Below are 23,232 nucleotides of genomic sequence, written 5' to 3' on the forward strand. Positions count from 1 at the left end.
ACCCTCCTCTTGTTGTTTTTCTCACTTTTCACTGAAATACTTCCGCCTTCTCTTGCTCCCATTTCTATTTGCTCTTATCTCCTGTCCGAACCTGTTCTTGGTGGGTTGACTGCTCTGGGAACTATTGTTCAAATTATACACGCAGGAAGGAAACTTAACTTCCAGGTAAAAATGTAACTATCTGCGTTATGTTGGTTTTGTTATCTGTACCTTGTTACAGGACTGAAAGTTTGTCTCTGAAGCTGAAGTTGTAGATTGACAGCTTGTTCTTCTACATATATTGATATAGATGTGTAACATAAGGAGAAAGCCGTCAGCAGTACTTTTATCTTTGTTTTAATCTCCATCAACTCTCTTTCTGTTCCTGCAGGACAGCCTGGCTGATACAGCAGACATCATCAGATACCAATTGTTAAAGCTAATGTTCTAATGCAGTTTACATTGGACTCAGTGTAGCTTTCTTTTGCTCCACCTTCCTCGTCATCCAGTCCCTCAAAGCATCAATCCTTCTCACCATGTCCAACCAGCCCACTCAAAGCCAGCATGAAGTGTACCTGTCTCTGATGAGAGGCCTGAGAGAGCTGGACCTCCGGGGCCCCGCTGTTCCCAGTGACCTGGTTCTGATTGGAGACCATGCCTTTCCTTTGGCAATGAACAGCCAAGGCCAGGTCCTGATGGCTGCCTCTCTGTACGGCAGTGGAAGGATTGTGGTCCTGGGTCATGAGGCCTACCTGACTGCCTGTCCTGCTCTGGTAGAGAACGCTCTGACCTGGCTGCGAGGAGATGGATCTGACAACTTGTCTGTTGGCGTCCACAACAACGTCAGGGCAGTTGCTGATAACCTCAGTAGATCCAGCTTCAAAGCTGAAGTTGTGGGGGCCTTTAGTAAAAATCTGGGGGTGGGAGTGTATGTGACTGATGCCTACAGCGTGGGTGCACATGTGGATCTGGTGGCGTTTATGAAAGCTGGAGGAGGAGTGCTGATAGCGGGGCAGGCGTGGAGCTGGGCTGGAGCTCATCCCAAGGAGAACACGCTGCTTCTGTTTGATGGAAACAAGGTTTCTGGTGTGGCAGGGATCTACTTTTCTGACCGTCACAGTGAGGTAGAGTGCCTGCCTGTCTACCCACAGATCCCTTCATCCTGGATGTCTGTAGTGTGAGTGTATTCTTTTTTTTCAATGCACTTCTGAAAAGATTTGAAGTTGTAAAATAACTGCACTTCTGTCAAACATAAAACTTCAAGTAAGATCTTAAGCATAGGACAACAGGAAGACTCTACAGCCATGTCAGTGGTTCTATGTGTTTGCATTTAAATAGGGTCCCAGAGATGTGCATACCAAATGCCATAGCAAGCCATGCAACGGTGGTGAAGACACAAACAAATGAAAATATCAACATCATAGTGGCATTACAGGAAAATTAAGACTGTCATTTGATTGTCGCCAAAGTCAGCAGGACTCATCCTGTAATCACCATGAAAGCCTGCACAAACTTTATAGCAGTCCATTAAATAGTGGTTGAGATATTCCAGTCTGGATGTGGTGGACTAACAAAACAGATGATGGACAGACCAATATTGCCGACGGCATTAGCAGACAATAGCCTAACAAGGATGAGTACAACTTTTACTGAAGTGGAAATTCCCTTTTGCCACCTCTCATCTCCCTCCGTGCCTCCTTCTTGCTTCTGTTTCTCCATCTTTAAGAAAAAAGATGGTCAGAGGTTGGTAAAGGCGACAGGATTGGAGCTTATCCAATATATGGGTTACTAAGAAAACTGTTCATTTTCATAAATTTAGAAGACAATTTATCATGAAGTATGCCTTTTTCAATAAAAGCAGAAATGACACACGACACATTCGATGTAGCACCCTACCTTGATGTAGCACTGGTGCCTGAGACAGAATGAAAGAGAATAAACTGTATTGCTCACACTTGACACCTCTTTCTCACCCTCCTCTTCCTTCTTCCATGTTTAGAATCGGTAAGGATTTTGAGGATGACTTGGAGTTCTTACTCCAGGGGATCTCAAACTTTGATCTCAAGGCTGCATCACTTTCTGAGGTTCTGGTCCATGGCCCGCTAGCCTTCCCAATTGGTACCACCAAGGGTGGACAAGCGTTCTTGGCAGGAGCCTACTATGGGCAGGGACGGGTTATTGTGATCACACATGAAGGACTTTTCAATTGGGAGGTACGGTCTGGACCAGTGAATGATGTTTTTTGGAGATTTTAGTAACAGCATACTTCATCACAAGTGTTCATCCCTCCAGTAGAGGTCAGGAGACTAGCATACACTTTACTACGATCCTTTATATTGTTTGTTTGTTCTTTTTTAATTTTCATTTCTACCCTTCCGAAAATCAAATATAGTACATTTTCTGGGAGCTCAATTGGGAAATATCAGTTAGATGAAATAACCAAATGAGAACATCTGGTTTTGGCTTGTCAAGTGAATTTACGTCTTAACAAATCATCTGATTCATTTGTGACCCCCAGCTGTTGCTATGTGTAGTGTGTTAAACAACGGGTCATGTACTTAAATTGCCATATGTTTTTCACATGATTAACACTGCTTTCTGTTTTTGATAACCATTATCACAGACACTGGCTCCATTTTGGATCAATGCTATTCGCTGGTTGGATGAAGGCCGGCAGGGGGTTGTTGGTTTGGTGCCAGGCTTCGACCAAGCCAGGGAACACTTTAGCAAGTCAGGGTTAAAGTGTGAGTCAACATACTTCAGGGAAGACCTGAGTGTGTTTGTGTGCTCATTGTATAATGATGGTCAAGCGGAGAAAATCCAAGAATTTGTAGCAGAAGGAGGAGGCCTGCTGATTGGTGGACACTGCTGGCACTGGGCACAGACACACCCTGGGCAAAACCCATTAACTGATTTTGCAGGTATGATAATGAGCCACAAGAGTTTCATTCTATACTGCCATTTTCAGTTATAGTCTGTAATAATGTATGTATTATATTTTTTTAAGGGATCATGTTAAATGTTAAATATAAATATTACTGTTTACTGTTTTGTAGCAGAGTAACCTTAAATCTTATTTTCACCTACAGTCTCTCAGCAAGTCATCATTAAAACAAGCACAGTGACAGAACACTACAACAAAGTAGTCAAACAGGACTCGTAGTACAAAGTTACATTCATTCTAGTGACTGTGAACAATGACACATACCATAGACAGACCTGAACTACAGGTACAGCAACATTATATTGACTTCCACAGTACAGAGTGGAAGTTAGAACACAGGCTTGGAGTAAGTCATGAAAGACATAGACCTTCTGGTGAATGTATCAAAAGAAGACAAACTATTACTAATGACATAAGAGGCCCTCAAAAACTTACAAAAGGTGTTGTATATATCACCACCAAATGACTAATACCTTAAACCAGGCAAAACACTTGCACTTTCTTTCAGGGAACAAGATCCTGAACAAAATGGGCTTGAGTGTGTTGGGCAACATCATTTGGGGAGGTGTCCATGAGGCCCCTGAGCCCAGCCGGGCCATCAAAGACACCTACCACTTCCGCCACCTTCTGAACCGCTTTGCTAGTCATGTAGCCCAGGGGCAGGAACTTACACAGCATGAGGAGGAATGCCTTAAAAAACTGGGTTCGGACTGTGCCACCTACTTGCACATGGAGGCTCGTGATTGCTCCACCCACAAACAGGTGGTGTCCACCATCACTGACCTCATAAAGAAGTCGGACATTCCACAGGTGGGCAGTGAATGACTTTATTGTCTATTGTCTTTATTGTCCTTGAAATAAGGAAGCTCTGCTTTGTTCAGTGACCCTCTACATCAAAGCTGGAGGGGCAATTAATATCACATTATCTAGCTCAAATAAGTGTGCCATATAAACAACCAGAAATATGATCAATAAATGTCTGCATGGGTGCTGATGTTGTGATATTGTCAGCAAGCTCTCTTTAAAATATGTATTGTTAATATTCAAGGTGCGTGGCAGTTACCCTGTGAAGACTCCCAAAGACCACCTGCTCCTCAATGTGGGGGCAGAGGTCTACAAGGTCTGCCCAGATCCCGATGCCCTCCTGCCCTATCTCATCAAGAATAACCCCTTGTTGCCAGTTGTCTACAACTACAGAATCAAGATTAATACAAAAACAGGAGGTCAGACCACACTCTTATGGGTTAAAGCATGACAGAATTTCAAGATTATTTTGTAATTGCAGTTCTGTTTTTTTTCCACTGACATAATTTGTGTGCAGAACTGAATATAGTGAAGCCATTTTTTGCAGCTTGGTCTAGTGATTTATTTTAGAAGCATTTTTTTTGTTATAGCCTATGTATAGAATATCTCTTTACAGGCTCTGACAACATAAAGTCAAAAATCTGGTATCTGTGGCTGTCACCTGTGTTAAACAATCTCATTTTATTCAAATGAAATTATATATTGGACCAGAATCTTCCACAGGGCTCTCCATGGATGTACTGCTAAAGCCAATAGCGAGTTAGTCGTATAAGAATGGCAGAGAAAGTGCAGCCAAAATGTCCCAAATCTAGCATTCTGACCTCACAGCGATGAGTACTGACATGAGTTTTTTTTGTGTAGATGAATGGAACAATTTGACGCTTCAGAGTCCAATTTTACCAACCCGAGCTTTGATCTGCCTCATTGTGGCAACAAAATAAAGATCTTGTGGTTGTGTGTGTGTCAGGAGGAGAAGAGTGGATCAGTACAGGCCTCTACCTCTCTCCTGGTATGAAGACCTACATATCCCTACCAGAAGAGATTGTCAACAAGGGATGGCAGGTAGAGTGCATAAAATCATATAATTTTCCCCTCATGCTCCCCCCAGAGATGTCAGCAGTCCCAAACCCCAACCCCTGTCATTATCTTGCATCCTTTTATTCATATAGTATAACATATGTCTTCCTCAGATACAGATCGGCTGTCAGACAGACTATCTCAACCATACAGAGTTGAAGAGAGCACCGCGTGTTCATGAGCGATTTCCTGTGACCTCAAACATGATGCAGGTGTGGAACCTGTGGGGGGGACTCATCTACCTGTTGGCCCCGCCCAAAACACAAGTGGAGGGCCTAGAGGTCACAGTGCAGATGGCTGTACCTGCACCATATTATAAATCTGGTGAGTGTGTGGTGGGTGAAAAGAAAAGGTGTGTAGTGATTGTTGTTCTTTAAAGTTGAGAATAATGTTGATTAAATTAAATATATTTTTTTTTACTATCATTAAAAATGTTTGAAAAGATACCTCAAACAAAAGTTGGAAATTATTGTATACATGTAATTATTGAAGCTCAAGCTTGAACACACGTCCTTTTGTTCTTTTCAGGTGTGACAACAGCAGCCCAGTGGTCGCTGCTGCGCACAGCTCCTTCTCCCTGGGCTGAGTTGGAGTTTGACAACATCATCCTCACGGTGCCATCAGAATCAGTTCGGAACCTGGACCGCCCTGATGAGTTGGCGACACTTTGGAATGACATCATGAGGGGCATAGCTGACCTGGCTGTCATACCACACAAATTTCCCCGCAAAGAGCGCTTTGTAGCAGATGTGCAGATTTCACATGGTAAGTGTTTGAATTTCACACTGCATCTGTTTCTTATTTGCTTTGTGCATAGTATATGCAGTCAGTTGAAATAAATCACCTGGACTCTGAGGAACATCATATGACATTGGGTGTATAATGCTATTGATTTGTAAATTCACCATTTATAAGAGCTAGCTTAAAGTTCATTTGCATCACATTGGACAAACTAGTTCACAGTAATTCTTTTACAGTCCTTTATATTCTTCTCTATCATTCTTAGCAGTAACAAAGTAATGTTAACATGTTACTAATTCGATTTCAGAGCTAAAATTGCATTTGCTATGTCAAGTAATGTGTTATCACCCAACCTATGACATCAAAATTGTCATATACAACATATTAAGACATTGATATTTATTAGTCGGAAATGTGTTGTTACCATTCACTAAATATTGTTTGCCCACCATAGACAAAGAGCTCTCAAGATTTGTTTCTCCATCCAGGTTGGATGCATGCAGGTTATCCCATCATGATACATGACACCTCAGTAGGTGAACTGATCGACTTCAACAATGCAAGGACTAAAGGCATTTGGGGCCCCATCCATGAGCTGGGACACAACCAGCAGAGAGGCTGCTGGGAGTTCCCATCACACACTACAGAGTGTACATGCAACCTGTGGTCAGTGTATGTGCATGAAGAAGTGCTGGGGATCAACAGGGCACAGGTGGAGTAACTGACTTGAGATCATTGGCAACAGCAAACTAGTCTTGAGGGGTATTGTGAGTTTTTATATAAATAGATGCTGCAAAAGACAGCTCCTTTTATCTTATGTTCAGAAAAGTATTTGGTTTTCACTGGGATTACATAGTTTTACAATTGTGACATTTCATCTTGTGCAATGCAGGCTCATCCAGCCATGACTTTAGCTGGTCGAAATGCTCGAGCAGCAGAGTACATCAAGGGGGGCAGGAAACTCAGTGACTGGGACACGTGGGTGGCCCTGGAGACATATTTGCAGGTGAGGTTTTAAATGCTCACCTACACACCACACAAATATAAATGTTTAATAGAGTGAGGACACTGGTGTTTTATTTCACATATTCCTCTACCTCTGTCTGCTTCCATGTAGCTCCAGGAGAAGTTTGGCTGGGATGCCTTTAAGAAGGTGTTTGCTGCCTACCACAAGATGAGCAACTTTCCCCATGACAACAAAGGAAAGATGAACCTGTACGCTGAGACTTTCTCCCAGATTGTGAAGATGAACCTGGCAGGATTCTTTAAGGCCTGGGGTTGGCCCATCGAAACTGCCACTGAGGAGAAACTCTCCAGCCTGCCACCCTGGAGTGACCACCCCATGACCCAGTTTGACTGAACTGCACACCGCTGCTGCTGCTTACAAGTGTAGAGAGAGATGTGGTTCAATGAGTGACAAATTGTTAAAATACAGATTATAGATTATAACAGGTAATAGATTATTCAGTGGGAAATTCAATAAACTGACTTTTGTTTCTATTTCTGTTTTGTGTATTATTGTATCATATTTTTTGCCATATGTTAAACAGGAGAGGAGAGTTACATCTTTAATCAGATCCATACAACTTTTAAATCAGTTAGATTTAATTGTAGATATTTTATAGACAGTTTTACTTGAAAATGAGGGATTTATAACTCTGCTTCAGTTTAACTCTCACATGTAGCTGCCTCATATCTGCTTCTGGACCTTCTGCTTCACTTCACCTGTTTCAGTTACTAGCACTTAACACTAACACTGTAACCTGAGCTGTATTAGGAGGAAACTGTCACAACTTCAGCCAGACTTTTTCATCTGTCTGTTTCCTGTTTTCTCCTCACTAACTCTCATGTCATTTCAGACCCTGCCTCTCCCCACTGCTCTGCATTACCTGTTGGTTTGATCCACCTGATCTGCTCCACCCCCTTACTCACCTGCTCCTCGTCAGCTAATCAGCCCCCTCAGTATTTCTACTGAGCCTGTTCCCTCAGTTCTTTGCCAGATTGTCTAGTGTGTTTACCTAGCTCTCCAGCGTTCTGTATTTTGCTTCTGATCCTACCTGCTTGTGATTCGACCTGCCTTTTGGACTTTGGACTCTCCCTCTTGCCTGCTCCCTTTGGATTTGTTTGCTTCGCTGACTGACTACCTGGTTTGACCTTCGCTTGAAATTAAAACATTCTTTTGCAACTGAACTGTTTGTTTGTGTCGTGCTATTGGGTTCCTGCCTGCCATTTTGTGAAGTCTGATAGAAACCTAATTTCACAGGAACAGTACAAATCATTTATAACAAATTTGTATAAGTTTTTACATTATTTTTGCTCTACTGCCATATGTTAATACTACATCTAACAGGAAGTGAATCAAGCTAATTAAGATGAGCACTTTTATTTCTCTACACTGATATTTGCCTTTACTGTCAATGTAAAAAATACAATAATAAACATTAACCTTTACCCTGCTACTACTTTTTTGGTCATCCATTTGTTCCTGAATATAGCTAGTGAAGCATTAGAGTCAAATATGTGGTAATATACTCCATATGTTCATGTTCAAGTGAACACAATGATAGCACAACATGGAAGGATGAAGAATGATCATTTTCAAAGGTTATACAACGTTAATGTGAAATGTCAGTGCAAAAACACCTGAACAATTTCTTTCACTGTTCCCTCATCTAATCTTTTCTCTTGCTGCTGCTGTCAAAGAGCTCCCCCCTTGGTTGAGTGGAGAACTACCTCATACGTGAACAGTCTCAAATAATGAAGAAATGGTTCCCAGCTGGAACCATAAATAGGTTTTCCTTCACCTGAAGTGAGAACTTAAGCCACAAATCCTGATAGACTGAATGATCATCTGTGCTTATCAACATGTGCAAACACGAGCTAAGCATGTACTAACAAGCTGGTTTTCTAGCTAGTCGTCACAAAATTAGTGATCACGAGATGTGTTTGTGATGCTGTGTGGAGATAACATTGAAAGAATGATATGTTATTAATAATGTATTTTATTATACATAACTATATAAGTGAATTTGAACACATTTTACACTAAAACATTGCCTTTTTTAATCAAAGATTGTACATTTGTGAATATCACACTAGACTATATATAGTACTGTTTTCCATGGGCGTAGCCGTCATTTCAGAAGTGAGGGGGACAAATTGTTCAGAGATCTATTGAGTGATTCATCATCCTCTCACATTCAGTTGCACCTCTCCTTAGTGGCTAAAGAACCACATAACCACAAACAGCACAGTACCAGGGGACCAACTTCAGGTCTTTATAATTATATACTATCAAAATCTAAAATCACATTTAAAATAGGGGGAACGCATCCTGACAGCTTGGCATACTACAGTCAGATACTGTTCCCCCTCTGCTGAATATGAATCGAGGCTCACACATCTTTCAAATTCATACTCCTGACTTCTTTCCCCACAACAGATAAGTCCTGTGATTTTCAGGCTGATATCGTTTGAGTTTCAAGACTCTCAATTAACTCCATGTTGTCTCTTGTCCTGCAAGGGAAATGAATCCAGTCGTTTACCATGAAATTTAATTTAATTTTGTATTCACTGAACTGAATAATAATTCTATATTCTAAAAAGTAAGTTCATTTTTTTCTATTGTTATTTAAGTCTTTAATGCTTATCTGAACCTCCTTTCATTTTGAACAGAGGGGGAACAGTACCTGACAGTAATATGCCAAGCTGTCATGATGTGCTTTAGCTGCTATAATGGAGCTGGATTTAAGACAAATATGATAAAATAGCAATTTATATTTAGCCTATAAATGAATGAGCACATTTTCTACCAGAATACATAATATTTGAAATGAAAAGTCTCTCACAAATGTAATATAGTTGTAGTTGTTGTTGGTTGCGTTAATAGACATAAAAAGAAAATAATATGTGCTGTTGTCCCAGTTTAAAAATATAACTAGACAGTCATGAAATTTGGATTTCATTTCTACAACAGCTTCAGCTAAAACTTGCTAAAAAAAAGTCAGTTTTTAACCTTCGCTTTCTCCACAGTGCCTCTGTGTTACGAGCACAACTGCTCGTGGGCGAGCTTTTTTTTCCTTCGCCCTTCAGGCCATTTTGAATGGGGGCAGGAAACAAATCTACGAGAAAACAGAACTTGATAATGTGTGTAAAAAGTGCAGGGGACAGAGGGCACTGATACGGGAAGTGTGGGGGACATGTCCCCCACGTACCCCGCATCCGCTTTGGTCTTCTTGTTTTAAGGTGTTTATAAAGTTTTTCACTTTATTCATTGACTAAAATGCAGACCTAATTTTATCTACTCTGTACTTTAGCCAGATCATCAGGAGACCACCATCAGATGCACACTGTGCTCCAAAACACTTTTGGGTTTGTTGTTGTATCAGAATTCTAATTTTGCCAGAAAAATGCTTACAGTGAAATCACCTGATAGATGTGCAGATACTAGTAGAGACTATCTTGTATGATCCTCTTACCATCAAATAAATGATAACATGGAGTCTGTGTCACTTTATTGAATATACTGTATCAGATTTATCAACATAAAACCTTAATAGTTCTCCTCAAGAGATAAATTCATGAATGTGACATTTCACAGTCAGTACATTATATCATCTTCTCACCATCTGGACAAACAGGTTTCTCAGTCACTGCCAGGGTGTGTCCCTGTTTAAGCCACATACAAAACCAATGGTCTATCAAAACAGACACAGACTGTTGGCAGACGAGTGTTGTGATGTGTAACCTCCCTCTTAAGTCCCTCCCCTGATTGTTTGTACCCTTTTCACTGAAATACTTCCGCCTTCTCTTGCTGTCATTTATATTCGCTCTTATCTCCCGTCTGAACTTGTTCTTGGTGGGTTGACTGCTCGGGAAACTATTGTTCAAATTATACACGCAGGAAGGAAACTTAACTTCCAGGTAAAAATGTAACTATCTGCGTTATGTTGGTTTTGTTATCTGTACCTTGTTACAGGACTGAAAGTTTGTCTCTGAAGCTGAAGTTGTAGATTGACAGCTTGTTCTTCTACATATATTGATATAGATGTGTAACATAAGGAGAAAGCCGTCAGCAGTACTTTTAATTTGTTTTAACCATCAACTCTCTTTCTGTTCCTGCAGGACAGCCTGGCTGATACAGCAGACATCATCAGATACCAATTGTTAAAGCTAATGTTCTAATGCAGTTTACATTGGACTCAGCATAATTTTCTTTTGCTCCACCTTCCTTGTCATCCAGTCCCTCAAAGCATCGATCCTTCTCACCATGTCCAACCAGCCCACTCAGAACCAGCATGAAGCGACCTACCTGTCTCTGATGAGAGGCCTGAGAGAGCTGGACCTCCGGGGCCCCGCTGTTCCCAGTGACCTGGTTCTGATTGGAGACCATGCCTTTCCTTTGGCAATGAACAGCCAAGGCCAGGTCCTGATGGCTGCCTCTCTGTACGGCAGTGGAAGGATTGTGGTCCTGGGTCATGAGGCCTACCTGACCGCCTTTCCTGCTCTGGTAGAGAACGCTCTGACCTGGCTGCGAGGAGATGGATCTGACAACTTGTCTGTTGGCGTCCACAACAACGTCAGGGCAGTTGCTGATAACCTCAGTAGATCCAGCTTCAAAGCTGAAGTTGTGGGGGCCTTTAGTAAAAATCTGGGGGTGGGAGTGTATGTGACTGATGCCTACAGCGTGGGTGCACATGTGGATCTGGTGGCGTTTATGAAAGCTGGAGGAGGAGTGCTGATAGCGGGGCAGGCGTGGAGCTGGGCTGGAGCTCATCCCAAGGAGAACACGCTGCTTCTGTTTGATGGAAACAAGGTTTCTGGTGTGGCAGGGATCTACTTTTCTGACCGTCATGGTGAGGTAGAGTACCTGCCTGTCTACCCACAGATCCCTTCATCCTGGATGTCTGTAGTGTGAGTGTATTCTTTTTTCTACGCACTTCTGAAAAGATTTAAAGTTGTGAAAGGGCTGCTCTTCTGTCCAAAGCATAGGACAACAGGTACACTTCAGCCATGCCAGTGGTTCTATGTGTTTGTATTTAAATGCTTACATACTGGTCTTTAGCAGGTAGAATGATTACCATGATCCCTATCTTAGTGATGCATTTTAACATGCTAACATTTTGCAGCCCTGAGTTGCATCCCCACAGTTCATCCTGAGTGGTGTGCATTTGTCAATACCAAATTTCAGTGTGATCCATTCAATAGTTATCGACATGACTTGCTCAAAACATGAGCCTCATGGTAGAGCTAGAAGGGTAGTCATGGAATCGCCAACCTCATTAGGACTCATGGGCTTTGGAACCACAAAGGTTTGCACTGAAGTAAACTCAAGTAAATGTTGAGATATTTTACTAGATAATTTTGACCTGCAGATAGTATTAGATGAAAAGTTAAGGCCACACCATGGACATTGCGATTCAGCTTTAGGGCCCCAGAGATGTGTGTACCAAATGCCGAAGCTATCCATGCAACGGTGGTGAAGACATTTACGAAAAACCAAAAAGTCAACATCATAGTGGCATTACAGGAAAATTAAGTTGCTTGATTGTCGCCAAAGTCAGCAGGACTCATCCTGTAATCACCATGAAAGCCTGCACAAACTTTATAGCAGTCCATTAAATAGTGGTTGAGATATTCCAGTCTGGATGTGGTGGACCAACAAAACAAATGATGGACAGACCAATATTGCCAACAGCATTAGCAGACAATAGCCTGCCTAAAAAGGATGGGTACAACTTTTACTGAAGTGGAAATTCCCTTTTGCCACCTCTCATCTCCCTCCGTGCCTCCTTCTTGCTTCTGTTTCTCCATCTTTAAGAAATAAGATGGTCAGAGGTTGGTAAGGGTGCCAGAATTGGAGCTTATCCAATATATGGGTTGCTAAGAAAACTGTTCATTTTCATAAATTTAAAAGACAATTTATCATGAAGTATGCCTTTTTCAATAAAAGCAGAAATGACACACGACACATTCGATGTAGCACCCTACCCTGATGTAGCACTGGTGCCTGAGACAGAATGAAAGAGAATAAACTGTATTGCTCACACTTGACACCTCTTTCTCACCCTCCTCTTCCTTCTTCCATGTTTAGAATCGGTAAGGATTTTGAGGATGACTTGGAGTTCTTACTCCAGGGGATCTCAAACTTTGATCTCAAGGATGCACCCGTTTCTGAGATTCTGATCCATGGCCCGCTAGCCTTCCCAATTGCTATCACCAAGTGTGGACAAGCGTTCGTGGCAGGAGCCTACTATGGGCAGGGACGGGTTATTGTGATCACACATGAAGGACTTTTCAATTGGGAGGTAAGGTCTTTTTTTTTTTTTTTTTTCAAATAAACAGTAATATGGGTTCAAGGAAATGTTTGATTGATCTAAAATGATTCTAAACAGCTTTTGGAGATTTTAGTAACAGCATACTTCATCACAAATGTTTATCCCTCCAGTAGAGGTCAGGAGACTAGCAGACACTTTACTATGATCCTTTATATTGTTTGTTTGTTCTTTTTTTTTTTTTTTTTTTTTTTTTTTCAATTTCTACCCTTCTGAAAATCAAATACAGTACATTTTCTCGGAGCTCAATTGGGAAATAATCAGTTAGATGAAATAACCAAATGGGAACATCTGATTTTGGGTTGTCAAGTGAATTTTCAATTAACTTGTGACCCCCAGCTGTTGCTATGTGTAGTGTGTTAAACAACGGGTCATGTACTTAAATTGCCATATGTTTTTCACATGATTAACAAACTGCTTTCTGTTTTTGATAACCATTATCACAGACGCTGGCTCCATTTTGCATCAATGCTATTCACTGGTTGGATGAAGGCCGGCAGGGGGTTGTTGGTTTAGAGCCAGGCTTTGAACAAGCCAGGGAACACTTTAGCAAGTCAGGGTTAAAGTGTGAGTCAACATACTTCAGGGAAGACCTGAGTGTGTTTGTGTGCTCATTGTATAATGATGGTCTAGCAGAGAAAATCCAAGAATTTGTAGCAGAAGGAGGAGGCCTGCTGATTGGTGGACACTGCTGGCACTGGGCACAGACACACCCTGGGCAAAACCCATTAACTGATTTTGCAGGTATGATAATGAGCCACAAGAGTTTCATTCTATACTGCCATTTTCAGTTATAGTCTGTAATAATGTATGTATTATATTCTTTTAAGGGATCATGTTAAATGTTAAATATAAATATTACTGTTTACTGTTTTGTAACAGAGTAACCTTAAATCTTATTTTCACCTACAGTCTCTCAGCAAGTCATCATTAAAACAAGCACAGTGACAGAACACTACAACAAAGTAGTCAAACAGGACTAGTAGTACAAAGTTACATTCATTCTAGTGACTGTGAACAATGACACATACCATAGACAGACCTGAACTACAGGTACAGCAACATTATATTGACTTCCACAGTACAGAGTGGAAGTTAGAACACAGGCTTGGAGTAAGTCATGAAAGACATAGACCTTCTGGTGAATGTATCAAAAGAAGACAAACTATTACTAATGACATAAGAGACCCTCAAAAACTTACAAAAGGTGTTGTATATATCACCACCAAATGACTAATACCTTAAACCAGGCAAAACACTTGCACTTTCTTTCAGGGAACAAGATCCTGAACAAAATGGGCTTGAGTGTGTTGGGCAACGTCATTTGGGGAGGTGTCCATGAGGCCCCTGAGCCCAGCCGGGCCATCAAAGACACCTACCACTTCCGCCACCTTCTGAACCGCTTTGCTAGTCATGTAGCCCAGGGGCAGGAACTTACACAGCATGAGGAGGAATGCCTTAAAAAACTGGGTTCGGACTGTGCCACCTACTTGCACATGGAGGCTCATGACTGCACCTCCTACACACAGGTGGTGTCCACCATCACTGACCTCATAAAGAAGTCGGACATTCCACAGGTGGGCAGTGAATGACTTTATTGCCTATGATAGTTCTTGTTATTATTTTAAATCAGGAAGCTCTACTTTGTTTTTGGCTTTTGAGGCAGGCCCTTGCAGCAGATTTAGTTGCCTTCTACATAAAAGCTGGAGGAACAGTTAATTCCACATTATCTAGTGCAGGGGTTCTCAAATACAGATCTTAAAGGGCCACAAAGATTTTTTTCAATGACTCAGAGGTCCATGTGTTGAGGCCACATGCAATAATACTGTAATATTCAAAACAACATGTACTTTTTATTCAAAACAACAACAAAAATTAAACTAAAATAAAATGTTATTTCCATTTTGACATAAATTGAAATACATAGTTGAATGTTTCCTCCTTTTGTTTTCCCTCAAACATTGTGTCCATCACTTCAGTCATGCAATCTTTTATTATTTCTGCATCTGAGAATGGCTTCTTGTGCTTACCCAAAATCCACAACACACTAAGTGAGCACTCTGTTGCTTTTTGTTGTTGTGTCATAGATGTGACAATAATCCTGCATGCAGCTTGATATGAAGACTTCAGTGCATTTATTTTTGTTTTTCTTACCTCTGAAATGTGTCTTCAAAATTCTTATGCTTTGTCTCATAATGCCATTTCAAATTGTAAATCTCCATCACAGCTATTCTCCTGGCATATTAAGCACATGGGTCTTGTGCTGGTTGGAGGGAGAATGAATGCAAAGTTTTCAGTCCATTCTTCTTTGAATTGCCGATTTTCACTGTCCACTTTACTTTTGGCAGTGAACTTGGAACACGCCATTTTCGTGCAATCTAGGCTCCTACAGCCTGCAAATTGTCAGTATGCAAAGTGCTCCAAAATGAAAGTAAAAGTTAAAAATTGCGCTCACAGCAGTGAGCGACCCAGCTGTCTGTGTATCGTTGGCGAGACACGTCCCGGTATAAACGTGCTGACCCAACCAAAACACATAGTGAAGGAATAACGTTTTTTTTTTAAATATGTATCGTTCATATTCAAGGTGTGTGGCAGCTGCCCTGTGACGACTCCCAAAGACCACCTGCTCCTCAGTGTGGCAGCAGAGGTCTACAAGGTCTGCCCAGATCCCGATGCCCTCCTGCCCTCTCTCATCAAGAATAACCCCTTGTTGCCAGTTGTCTACAACTACAGAATCAAGATTAATACAAAAACAGGAGGTCAGACCACACTCTTATGGGTTAAAGCACGACAGAATTTCAAGATTATTCTGTGTTTGCAATTCTGTTTTTTTTTTTTTCGCTGACATAATTTGTGTGCACAACTGAATATAGTGAAGCATTTTTTTCTAGCTGGATCTCATGATTTATTTTAGAAGCATTTGTTGTTATAGCCTATGTATAGAACATCTCTTTACAGGCTCTGACAAAATAAAGTCAAATATCCAAAGGGCTCAGCATAGATGTACTGCTAAAGCCAATAGTGAATTAGTCATTCAAGAATGGCAGCGAAAATGCATCCAAAATGTCCCAAATCTAGCATGCTAACATCACAGCAATGAGTACTGACAACACCCATGTCTCAACACTTAAAATGATAATATCAGATGTTTTCTTTCATGTGAATGATAAATGAGGTAGTTTGATAAGTTTACACAGTACACAGCCTCTGAGCCTGTTGTTCATAAGCTAACACAGTAGCCCAAAGCACACAGCCCCTGATCTAAAGAACAAATGAGCTGCAGCAGCAGATTCATCAGAGATACTAACATGTATTTCTTAGATTAAAAAAAGCTAAGAGAGCTTTTTGAACCTTGCGAACTGCCCACATATCTCTTCATGGGTTGAGCTACTGGGCCGTTGGGTGGGGTGTCGCCGGTATATTCCAGCATTTATGTGTTTTGGGTGGTTTGTTTGAGGGAGGCCTGGAGGGAAGATTTTTTTATATGTTTAGATGAAAAGAAAATTTCAAAATGATCTGATTTTACCAACTCCAGCGTTAATCTGCCTCTGCGTGGCAACAAAATAAAGATGTTGTGGTTGTGTGTCTCAGGAGGGGAAGAGTGGATCAGTACAGGCCTCTACCTCTCTCCTGGTATGAAGACCTACATATCCCTACCAGAAGAGATTGTCAACAAGGACTGGAAGGTACAGTGTACAATGTCAAATTTAAACATCTGGTTTATTGAGTTCAAGTAACATGCTGAAGATATAAGGCTGATTTAGGTTGAGTCTTTTCAACTGAAAAATACATCCCTTGACTAAGTCAGAAGTTGGACTTGGTAATGACTGTTAGTTGTTATATGTCAAAGAACATATTTGCAACCCCATTTATTTACACTTCTTGCCATCCTATGACCCATACATGTAACTATATCTGACAATCTATACTGCACTTTACATACAGGTTTTCAAATCAGTAACGCATATTCCATGTCTTCCTCAGATCCAGATCGGCTGTCAAACAGACCATCTCTGCCATGAGGTGTTGCTGAGAGCACCGCATGTTCATGAGCAATTTCCTGTGACCTCAAACATGATGCAGGTGTGGAACCTGTGGGGGGGACTCATCTACCTGGTATCCCCACCCAACACACAAGTGGAGGGCCTAGAGGTCACAGTGCAGATGGCTGTACCTGCACCATATTATAAATCTGGTGAGTGTGTGGTGGTTGACTATGCACATGTATGATGTATCTGTGTCTTCGCATGGAGTGAGCTACATTAGGTCTTAATAAGTCTGTAATAAGAACAGAGAGTAATAAGAAAGATTAATGGCATTTTTCTATAAATGTGTTCTTAATTCAAAATCACATATTCAAAACCCATCCCTTTGTTCTTTTCAGGTGTGACAACAGCAGCCCAGTGGTCGCTGCTGCGTACAGCTCCTTCTCCCTGGGCTGAGTTGGAGTTTGACAACATCATCCTCACTGTGCCGTCAAAAGCTATTCGGAACCTGGACCGCCCTGATGAGTTGGCGACACTTTGGAATGACATCATGAGGGGCATAGCTGACCTGGCTGTCATACCACACAAATTTGCCCGCAAAGAGCGCTTTGTAGCAGATGTGCAGATTTCACATGGTAAGTGTTTGGATTTCACACTTTCTTATTTGCTTTGTGCATAGTATATGCAGTCAGTTGAAATAAATCACCAGAACTCTCAGGGACGTATTGGATGTATAATGCTATTGTTTTTTAAATTCAACCTTTACTAGAGCTAGCTTAAAGTTCATTTGCGACACATTAGATGAACTAGTTCACATTAATTCTTCTGCAGTCCTATTTCTTCTACATCAATCGCAGCAGTACAAAAGTAATGTTGACATGTTACGTTAAGTCAGGATTTAAGTGCCAACAAAAATGTTTTATTGTAACTTGAACATCATAACTGTCTACAAAAAGCATGAGATGTGGAGAGTAGCGGCATCACTAGTGAATGTAGTGTGTGGATGGGTGAGGCATGTGGGAGCTGCTGTTGAATGCAAAAGAAAACACCAAGACGTACCCAGACGCTGTAAAGGTGTGTCACCTGGGAGAGAGAGAGAGAGAGAGAGAGAGATTTAAAAAACCTTGGTAGAGGCCTAGCCAGGTGTCAGCACCTTGCCCTGATGACCCTCCCTGACTGACTGCTCCTGCTGGAAGTAATATATATTCATTAATGTAATTACATTTACTGTGTCAAGTAATGCATTACCACCCAGCCTATGACATCAAAATTGCCATATACAACATATTGAGCATCTCTGGAAAGCTGCCTTTCTTCTTGCGTAGATGATTATCACCGTAGATTATTTATCCACATCCTGTGTTAAAGGAATTGTTGATGTTAGCATGATTGACCCTGTTCCCTTGACCTGATTCCCTCCTCCCTTTTCCAAGACATCTCACACAACATCTTGCCATTCCTTACAACCCGAATGAACTCCTCCCTCACTCCTAAAGATGCCCTAGATTCTAACATCACACAGCTGCCATCCAAAACTACAAACCTGTATCTCTTGTTTCATTCCTCTCTAAAACCTTGGAATGGACTGTCTACAACCAACTGTCCTCCTATCTTTCACAAAATGATCTCCTTGACCCCAATCAGTCAGGCTTCAGGACTGACGGTCCTCCTCACAGTGAGTCCCTCAGTGCCACCAGAGCCTTGTCCCACTCATCCGTCCTCATTCTCCTCAACTGCTGCGACTGATGCAGTCAACCACCAAATCCTCCTCTCCACTCTGGCTGAACCTGGCATTGCTGACTCTGCTCTAACCTGGTTCACATCATACCTGACAAATCGCACATTTCAGGTCATATGGGATGGCTCCTTGTCCAAGCCCTGCTTCCTGGAAACTGGTGTCCCTCAAGGCTCAGTAATAGGACCACTTTTGTTTTCATGATACGCTGGATCACTACTCTCTTCAATCACATCACATGGATTCTCTTACTGCTGTTGTGCAGACGACATCCAAATGTTCCTCTCTTTCCCCCATCCTCCCATGCCCTCCATAAAACTGAGCTCCTCCTGACCTGATCCTGCAGATTTGTCCTCTACAACAGCTATTGGAGCTGGTCTTTCCTCACAAAGAATGCAACGCAACTCCTGGTCCAAGTGCTGGTCCTCTCCCGCATGGATTGCTACAACTACCTCTTGGTTGGACTCCCAGCCTCTGTGACTAAACCATTGCAGTGTATCCACAACGCTGCGGCGTGCCTTGTTTTCAATCTACCCAAATTCTCCCTTGTGCCCCCCCCCCCCCCCCCCCCCCCTCCTCCATGCTCTCCATTGGCTTCCTGTGGCAGCCTACATCCAATTCTAGACAATGGAACCTCATGGCCATCAAAGGAACTGCACGCATCTACTTGCAAGCACTGGTCAGACCACCAGTCCAAGAGCAAGCACTTCCTCCACTTTATCAGCTGGCCAGCTTATACTGCCATCAGTGAGAGCAAACAAAGGTCGCTTAGCGAAGTCATGACTCTTCTCTGTTATGGCGCCTCTGTTGTGGAACAAACTTCCGACCAGTGTCAGGACAGCAGAGTCACTTGCCATCTTCCACAAAAGACTCAAGACTCCCCTTTAGTTTAGACTTCACCTCAATACCACATAGCATGACTCCCTCCCACCCCCAAAACAAACCTATATGCTTTTGAATGAACCCTTAGCACTTAAATCATAGCACTTGTGTACCTATATGTGTATCCTACCTGTCCTCTGTTTTAGGATCACACATTGTAATATCCCTCAGCTTAAAATTACCAATTCAGTGAGGAGTTTTGTAGCAATACATGCTAGTATGTGCCCTGCGTAATGTGTTTGGTCTAATTGCACAACAATGTGATGTTTGTCCACCATAGACAAAGAGCTCTCAAGATTTGTTTCTCCATCCAGGTTGGATGCATGCAGGTTATCCTGTCATGATACACGAGACAGCAGCAGATGAACTGATCAACGTTAAGAATGCAAGGACTAATGGCATTTGGGGCCCGATCCATGAGCTGGGACACAACCAGCAGAGATGCTGTTGGGAGTTCCCACCAAACACTACAGAGTGTACATGCAACCTGTGGGCATTGTATGTGCATGAAGAAGTGCTGGGAGTCAGCAGGACACAGGTGGAGTGAATTGGATTAAAGTTTTTAATAGTTTGATATTTATATTAGTTTCATTTTTATTTTTGACAAAACAAGAAATCTGCCAAAAACAAACTAGTCTTAACATGGATTCTGGCAGTTATTAGACATCACACGGCTGCTTATATTGAGAAAAGTATTCAATCCATCACATCAATCCACCTTGTACATTACAGGCTCAAGGCATTTCTAAAGAAAGTCGCCACAAGCTAGCAAAGGACTTTGTCGACGGGGGCAGGAACCTTGACAGTTGGACCTTCTTTGTGGCCCTGGAGACATATATGCAGGTGAAAGAGAATGACTGTAGATTAGATCCTGTGGAGGAGGGGCACCCAAACAAAATCTCTTGCAGGACAAAAACTGAAATGTAATGGGAGGCCACAGGCCTGCACGAAGTTTCACTCTGCCCTCCATACTCAGATTATGAAAATAAATATATATTTAAAACTCATATTTATATTTTATTACTTAAACATACATACAGTGTTTTTAATTTAACCAATATTTATGTCTTATAAGAGTATCGCACTTTGTGATTTTGCTCTGGAAACATCTGACAGATCATCATAAGGTTCTGTTGACCCGCCAGATCTCTCCAGCTTTGGCCCCAGGCCCCACTTTGAGCAACCCTGCTGCAGAGAAACTATGTCACACCAGAGACAGCATTTGAAGCGAATTTCAAGACTAAACCCCAGTTCGACCCACTGATGCATTAATGCTCATGACACACCAGACAACAATGCTATTTTCCACATATTCCTATTTTTCTGTCTGCTTCCATGTAGCTCCAGGAGAAGTTTGGCTGGGATGCCTTTAAGAAGGTGTTTGCTGCCTACCACAAGATGAGCGACTTTCCCCATGACAACAAAGGAAAGATGAACCTGTACGCTGAGACTTTCTCCCAGATTGTGAAGATGAACCTGGCAGGATTCTTTAAGGCCTGGAGTTGGCCCATCGAAACTGCCACTGAGGAGAAACTCTCCAACCTGCCGCCCTGGAGTGACCACCCCATGACCCAGTTTGACTGAACTGCACACCGCTGCTGCTGCTTACAAGTGTAGAGAGAGATGTGGTTCAGGGGTAATTCAATTAACTGACTTTCTTTTCCTTTTGTATTCCTTTCTTTTTAATTAGATTTATTGAGATGGTAAAAAAAGAAAGAAAAAATACCAGAGGATTTTGGTTCAATGTGATAATTAAACTAATACTCTCAGGCTGAGCAGCCACTGTACAGATTCAGCCAAGTTAGTAAATCACACTAATATGAACTGTTAATGGACAATAACGACTAGGAGTAAATATTTAGTGTATGTTTGTGTGAGCGGCTGATTTGTTTAGTATAATTTAACATAACATGCACAGTGTCTGCCTAGATAAAGGGAAATAATTATTGATAACGAGAAAGTTGGTTATATACTGTAAATTAGCCACGCATCTTTTGAATTCAGTGCATTCATTTTGAAATGTTTTTTTTCACTCTTCCAATGAATATGATACTTCAGAGGGTGGAATACAGAAATTCAGTGCCAGCCAAAGCCTTTTGGGGCCCCTAAGCAGAATTTTATTTGGGGCCCCCCTTGGCAGGTATATTGATCATGAAATCAGAATAATCTTGTCTTGAATTGTTTGTTCATTCATTCATTCATTCATTTATGTCACTTGTTTAATATATATATATATATATATATATATATATATATATATATATATATATATATATATATATATATATATATATATATATATATATATATATATATATTGCCCCAAGCAGACACTTAGTTTGCTTATGCCTTGGGCTGGTCCTGCAGAAATGAATCAATTGATTGACACCATTGTTATAGCTCACTTTAAACACAAATAATTCGCCAAAGACAAAAAAATCCATTAAACAGACACAGTATTTATCAGGCTGATACTATCGCTGTCTTGATGATTAATCATGAACTGCACTCTGTTTTTGCTCTGGTAATGCTGTATCAATCCCTGTGCTACTACATGCTAATCACATGCAGCAACATGTGTGAAAGCTTTTTAATTCACAGCACCAAAGTGAATCATGGACTTTCTATGAAGGATATGTAACCTCTGGCACTTTTCCCCCTTGTAGATCATGTTTGCTAATTCTCTGTGTTAATACCCTCTTTATGCTTAATGATAGTAAATCATGCAGGCTGTGTTTATTAGATTAACTATGTGTTCACTATTTTTCCATGTTTGTATTTGCCTTTACAGTCACAGGTAAAAGAAACCAGTAAATGTTCACTGCAGCCTTCTTATGCTATGCAGTTGGTGTAAAACAGCTCTCCTACTGGTTGTTTGGAGGATTGCCCCATATATAGTCAGAGGGAACTTCTCCACCCAGTTGTCCTCTTGAGTTCATCACTGGAACAAAGGCATGGGCGTTGGAAGCTTTGAAAACATGGGTGGAACAGTAATTAACAGGTATGCCAATACCAAGGCTGCTGTCAGTCAGTATGGAGACAAAAGCAAAAACAACAAGGCCATAAGCAAAAGGCAAATGAAATACAAACATTTAGTTCAATACATGGGTAGATGTATTAGATTTTAAGTTAATTCCAAAACATTTTGTGGTAACAGTGTGTGACTCGCCATAACTCTTACCTGAGATTTGGGCATCAATGACTAGCTAACCTTAGCACTCGTGTGTATGCTGTTGTGGTTGAAATTGTGAATTGTACCTTTAAGACAAACTGGGTTGCTTAGCTACGCAAGGAGCAACATCACCAGACAGCACCTTCGTTTTTCCTTGAGTCAGTCGAGCAGTACTGTTGCTATGGACAGACACATGTTATCTTTTGCCTCTTAACTCCATTGTAATGGGTTAGGTGTGGCCCTCATTTTGTTCATGTATGATAAAACAGTAAACATACAACCGGACTTTGTAAGGTTGATGTTTTAGAAATAAATGACGGGCATTGTGGAAACTCCAGATGTGTGTGGCTGTGTTTTGTGGGCTTGCTTATTGCTTCTGCTTCACTCACAAACCAAGAAACATTGACCCAAACTGTTATAGTGTGTGTGTGTGTGTGTGTATGTGTGTGTGTGTGCGTGCGTGCGTGCATGCGTGCGTGCGTGCGTGTGTGTGTGTGTGTGTGTGTGTGTGTGCATCCTTTGTGAGAACCTGCCTGGGTGCAAGGCAGCAGTAAAAACACGGTATGGGATTTTATTTA

The 23,232-nt window shown here is 41.5% G+C and overlaps 2 protein-coding genes across 4 annotated transcripts; both read left to right on the top strand.

Annotated features, from left to right (window-relative positions):
- The first annotated feature begins 515 nt into the window (after positions 1 to 515).
- Positions 516 to 7,024, top strand: LOC119031709 (TRPM8 channel-associated factor homolog). Its single transcript, XM_037120360.1, has 11 exons — positions 516 to 1,156; positions 1,979 to 2,192; positions 2,603 to 2,900; positions 3,432 to 3,733; positions 3,972 to 4,146; positions 4,695 to 4,789; positions 4,918 to 5,128; positions 5,333 to 5,569; positions 6,034 to 6,257; positions 6,438 to 6,551; positions 6,663 to 7,024. Exons 1-11 carry the CDS (start codon positions 516 to 518, stop codon positions 6,903 to 6,905), a joined length of 2,754 nt encoding a protein of 917 aa, XP_036976255.1. The 3' UTR covers positions 6,906 to 7,024.
- Positions 7,025 to 10,264: 3,240 nt separating this feature from the next.
- On the top strand, positions 10,265 to 21,692 carry LOC119031685 (TRPM8 channel-associated factor homolog). 3 transcript variants are annotated; one of them, XM_037120300.1, is made up of 12 exons: positions 10,266 to 10,468; positions 10,670 to 11,458; positions 12,639 to 12,852; positions 13,326 to 13,623; positions 14,155 to 14,456; positions 15,464 to 15,638; positions 16,471 to 16,565; positions 16,864 to 17,074; positions 17,264 to 17,500; positions 19,797 to 20,020; positions 20,215 to 20,325; positions 20,824 to 21,692. In XM_037120300.1, exons 2-12 carry the CDS (start codon positions 10,815 to 10,817, stop codon positions 21,064 to 21,066), a joined length of 2,754 nt encoding a protein of 917 aa, XP_036976195.1. In that variant the 5' UTR covers positions 10,266 to 10,468; positions 10,670 to 10,814; the 3' UTR covers positions 21,067 to 21,692. The 3 variants fall into 3 exon arrangements, with proteins under 3 accessions (XP_036976214.1, XP_036976195.1, XP_036976204.1); XM_037120309.1 differs by having other exon boundaries at positions 10,788 to 11,458; XM_037120319.1 differs by lacking the exon at positions 20,215 to 20,325 and having other exon boundaries at positions 10,265 to 10,468; positions 10,788 to 11,458.
- Positions 21,693 to 23,232: the final 1,540 nt, after the last annotated feature.

The sequence above is a fragment of the Acanthopagrus latus genome, chromosome 2 (assembly GCF_904848185.1).
Source record: "Acanthopagrus latus isolate v.2019 chromosome 2, fAcaLat1.1, whole genome shotgun sequence".
NCBI classification, from domain to species: domain Eukaryota; kingdom Metazoa; phylum Chordata; class Actinopteri; order Spariformes; family Sparidae; genus Acanthopagrus; species Acanthopagrus latus.

Excerpts from the sequence above, each read along its gene's own strand:
- LOC119031709 (XM_037120360.1), top strand. The coding sequence starts at position 516 with ATGTCCAACCAGCCCACTCAAAGCCAGCATGAAGTGTACCTGTCTCTG. Across the intron at positions 3,734-3,971 it reads AGAAGTCGGACATTCCACAG|GTGCGTGGCAGTTACCCTGT; the intron begins GTGGGCAGTGAA and ends TTAATATTCAAG. Across the intron at positions 6,552-6,662 it reads CCCTGGAGACATATTTGCAG|CTCCAGGAGAAGTTTGGCTG; the intron begins GTGAGGTTTTAA and ends GCTTCCATGTAG.
- LOC119031685 (XM_037120300.1), top strand. The coding sequence starts at position 10,815 with ATGTCCAACCAGCCCACTCAGAACCAGCATGAAGCGACCTACCTGTCT. Across the intron at positions 12,853-13,325 it reads AAGGACTTTTCAATTGGGAG|ACGCTGGCTCCATTTTGCAT; the intron begins GTAAGGTCTTTT and ends CCATTATCACAG. Across the intron at positions 17,501-19,796 it reads AGATGTGCAGATTTCACATG|GTTGGATGCATGCAGGTTAT; the intron begins GTAAGTGTTTGG and ends TTCTCCATCCAG.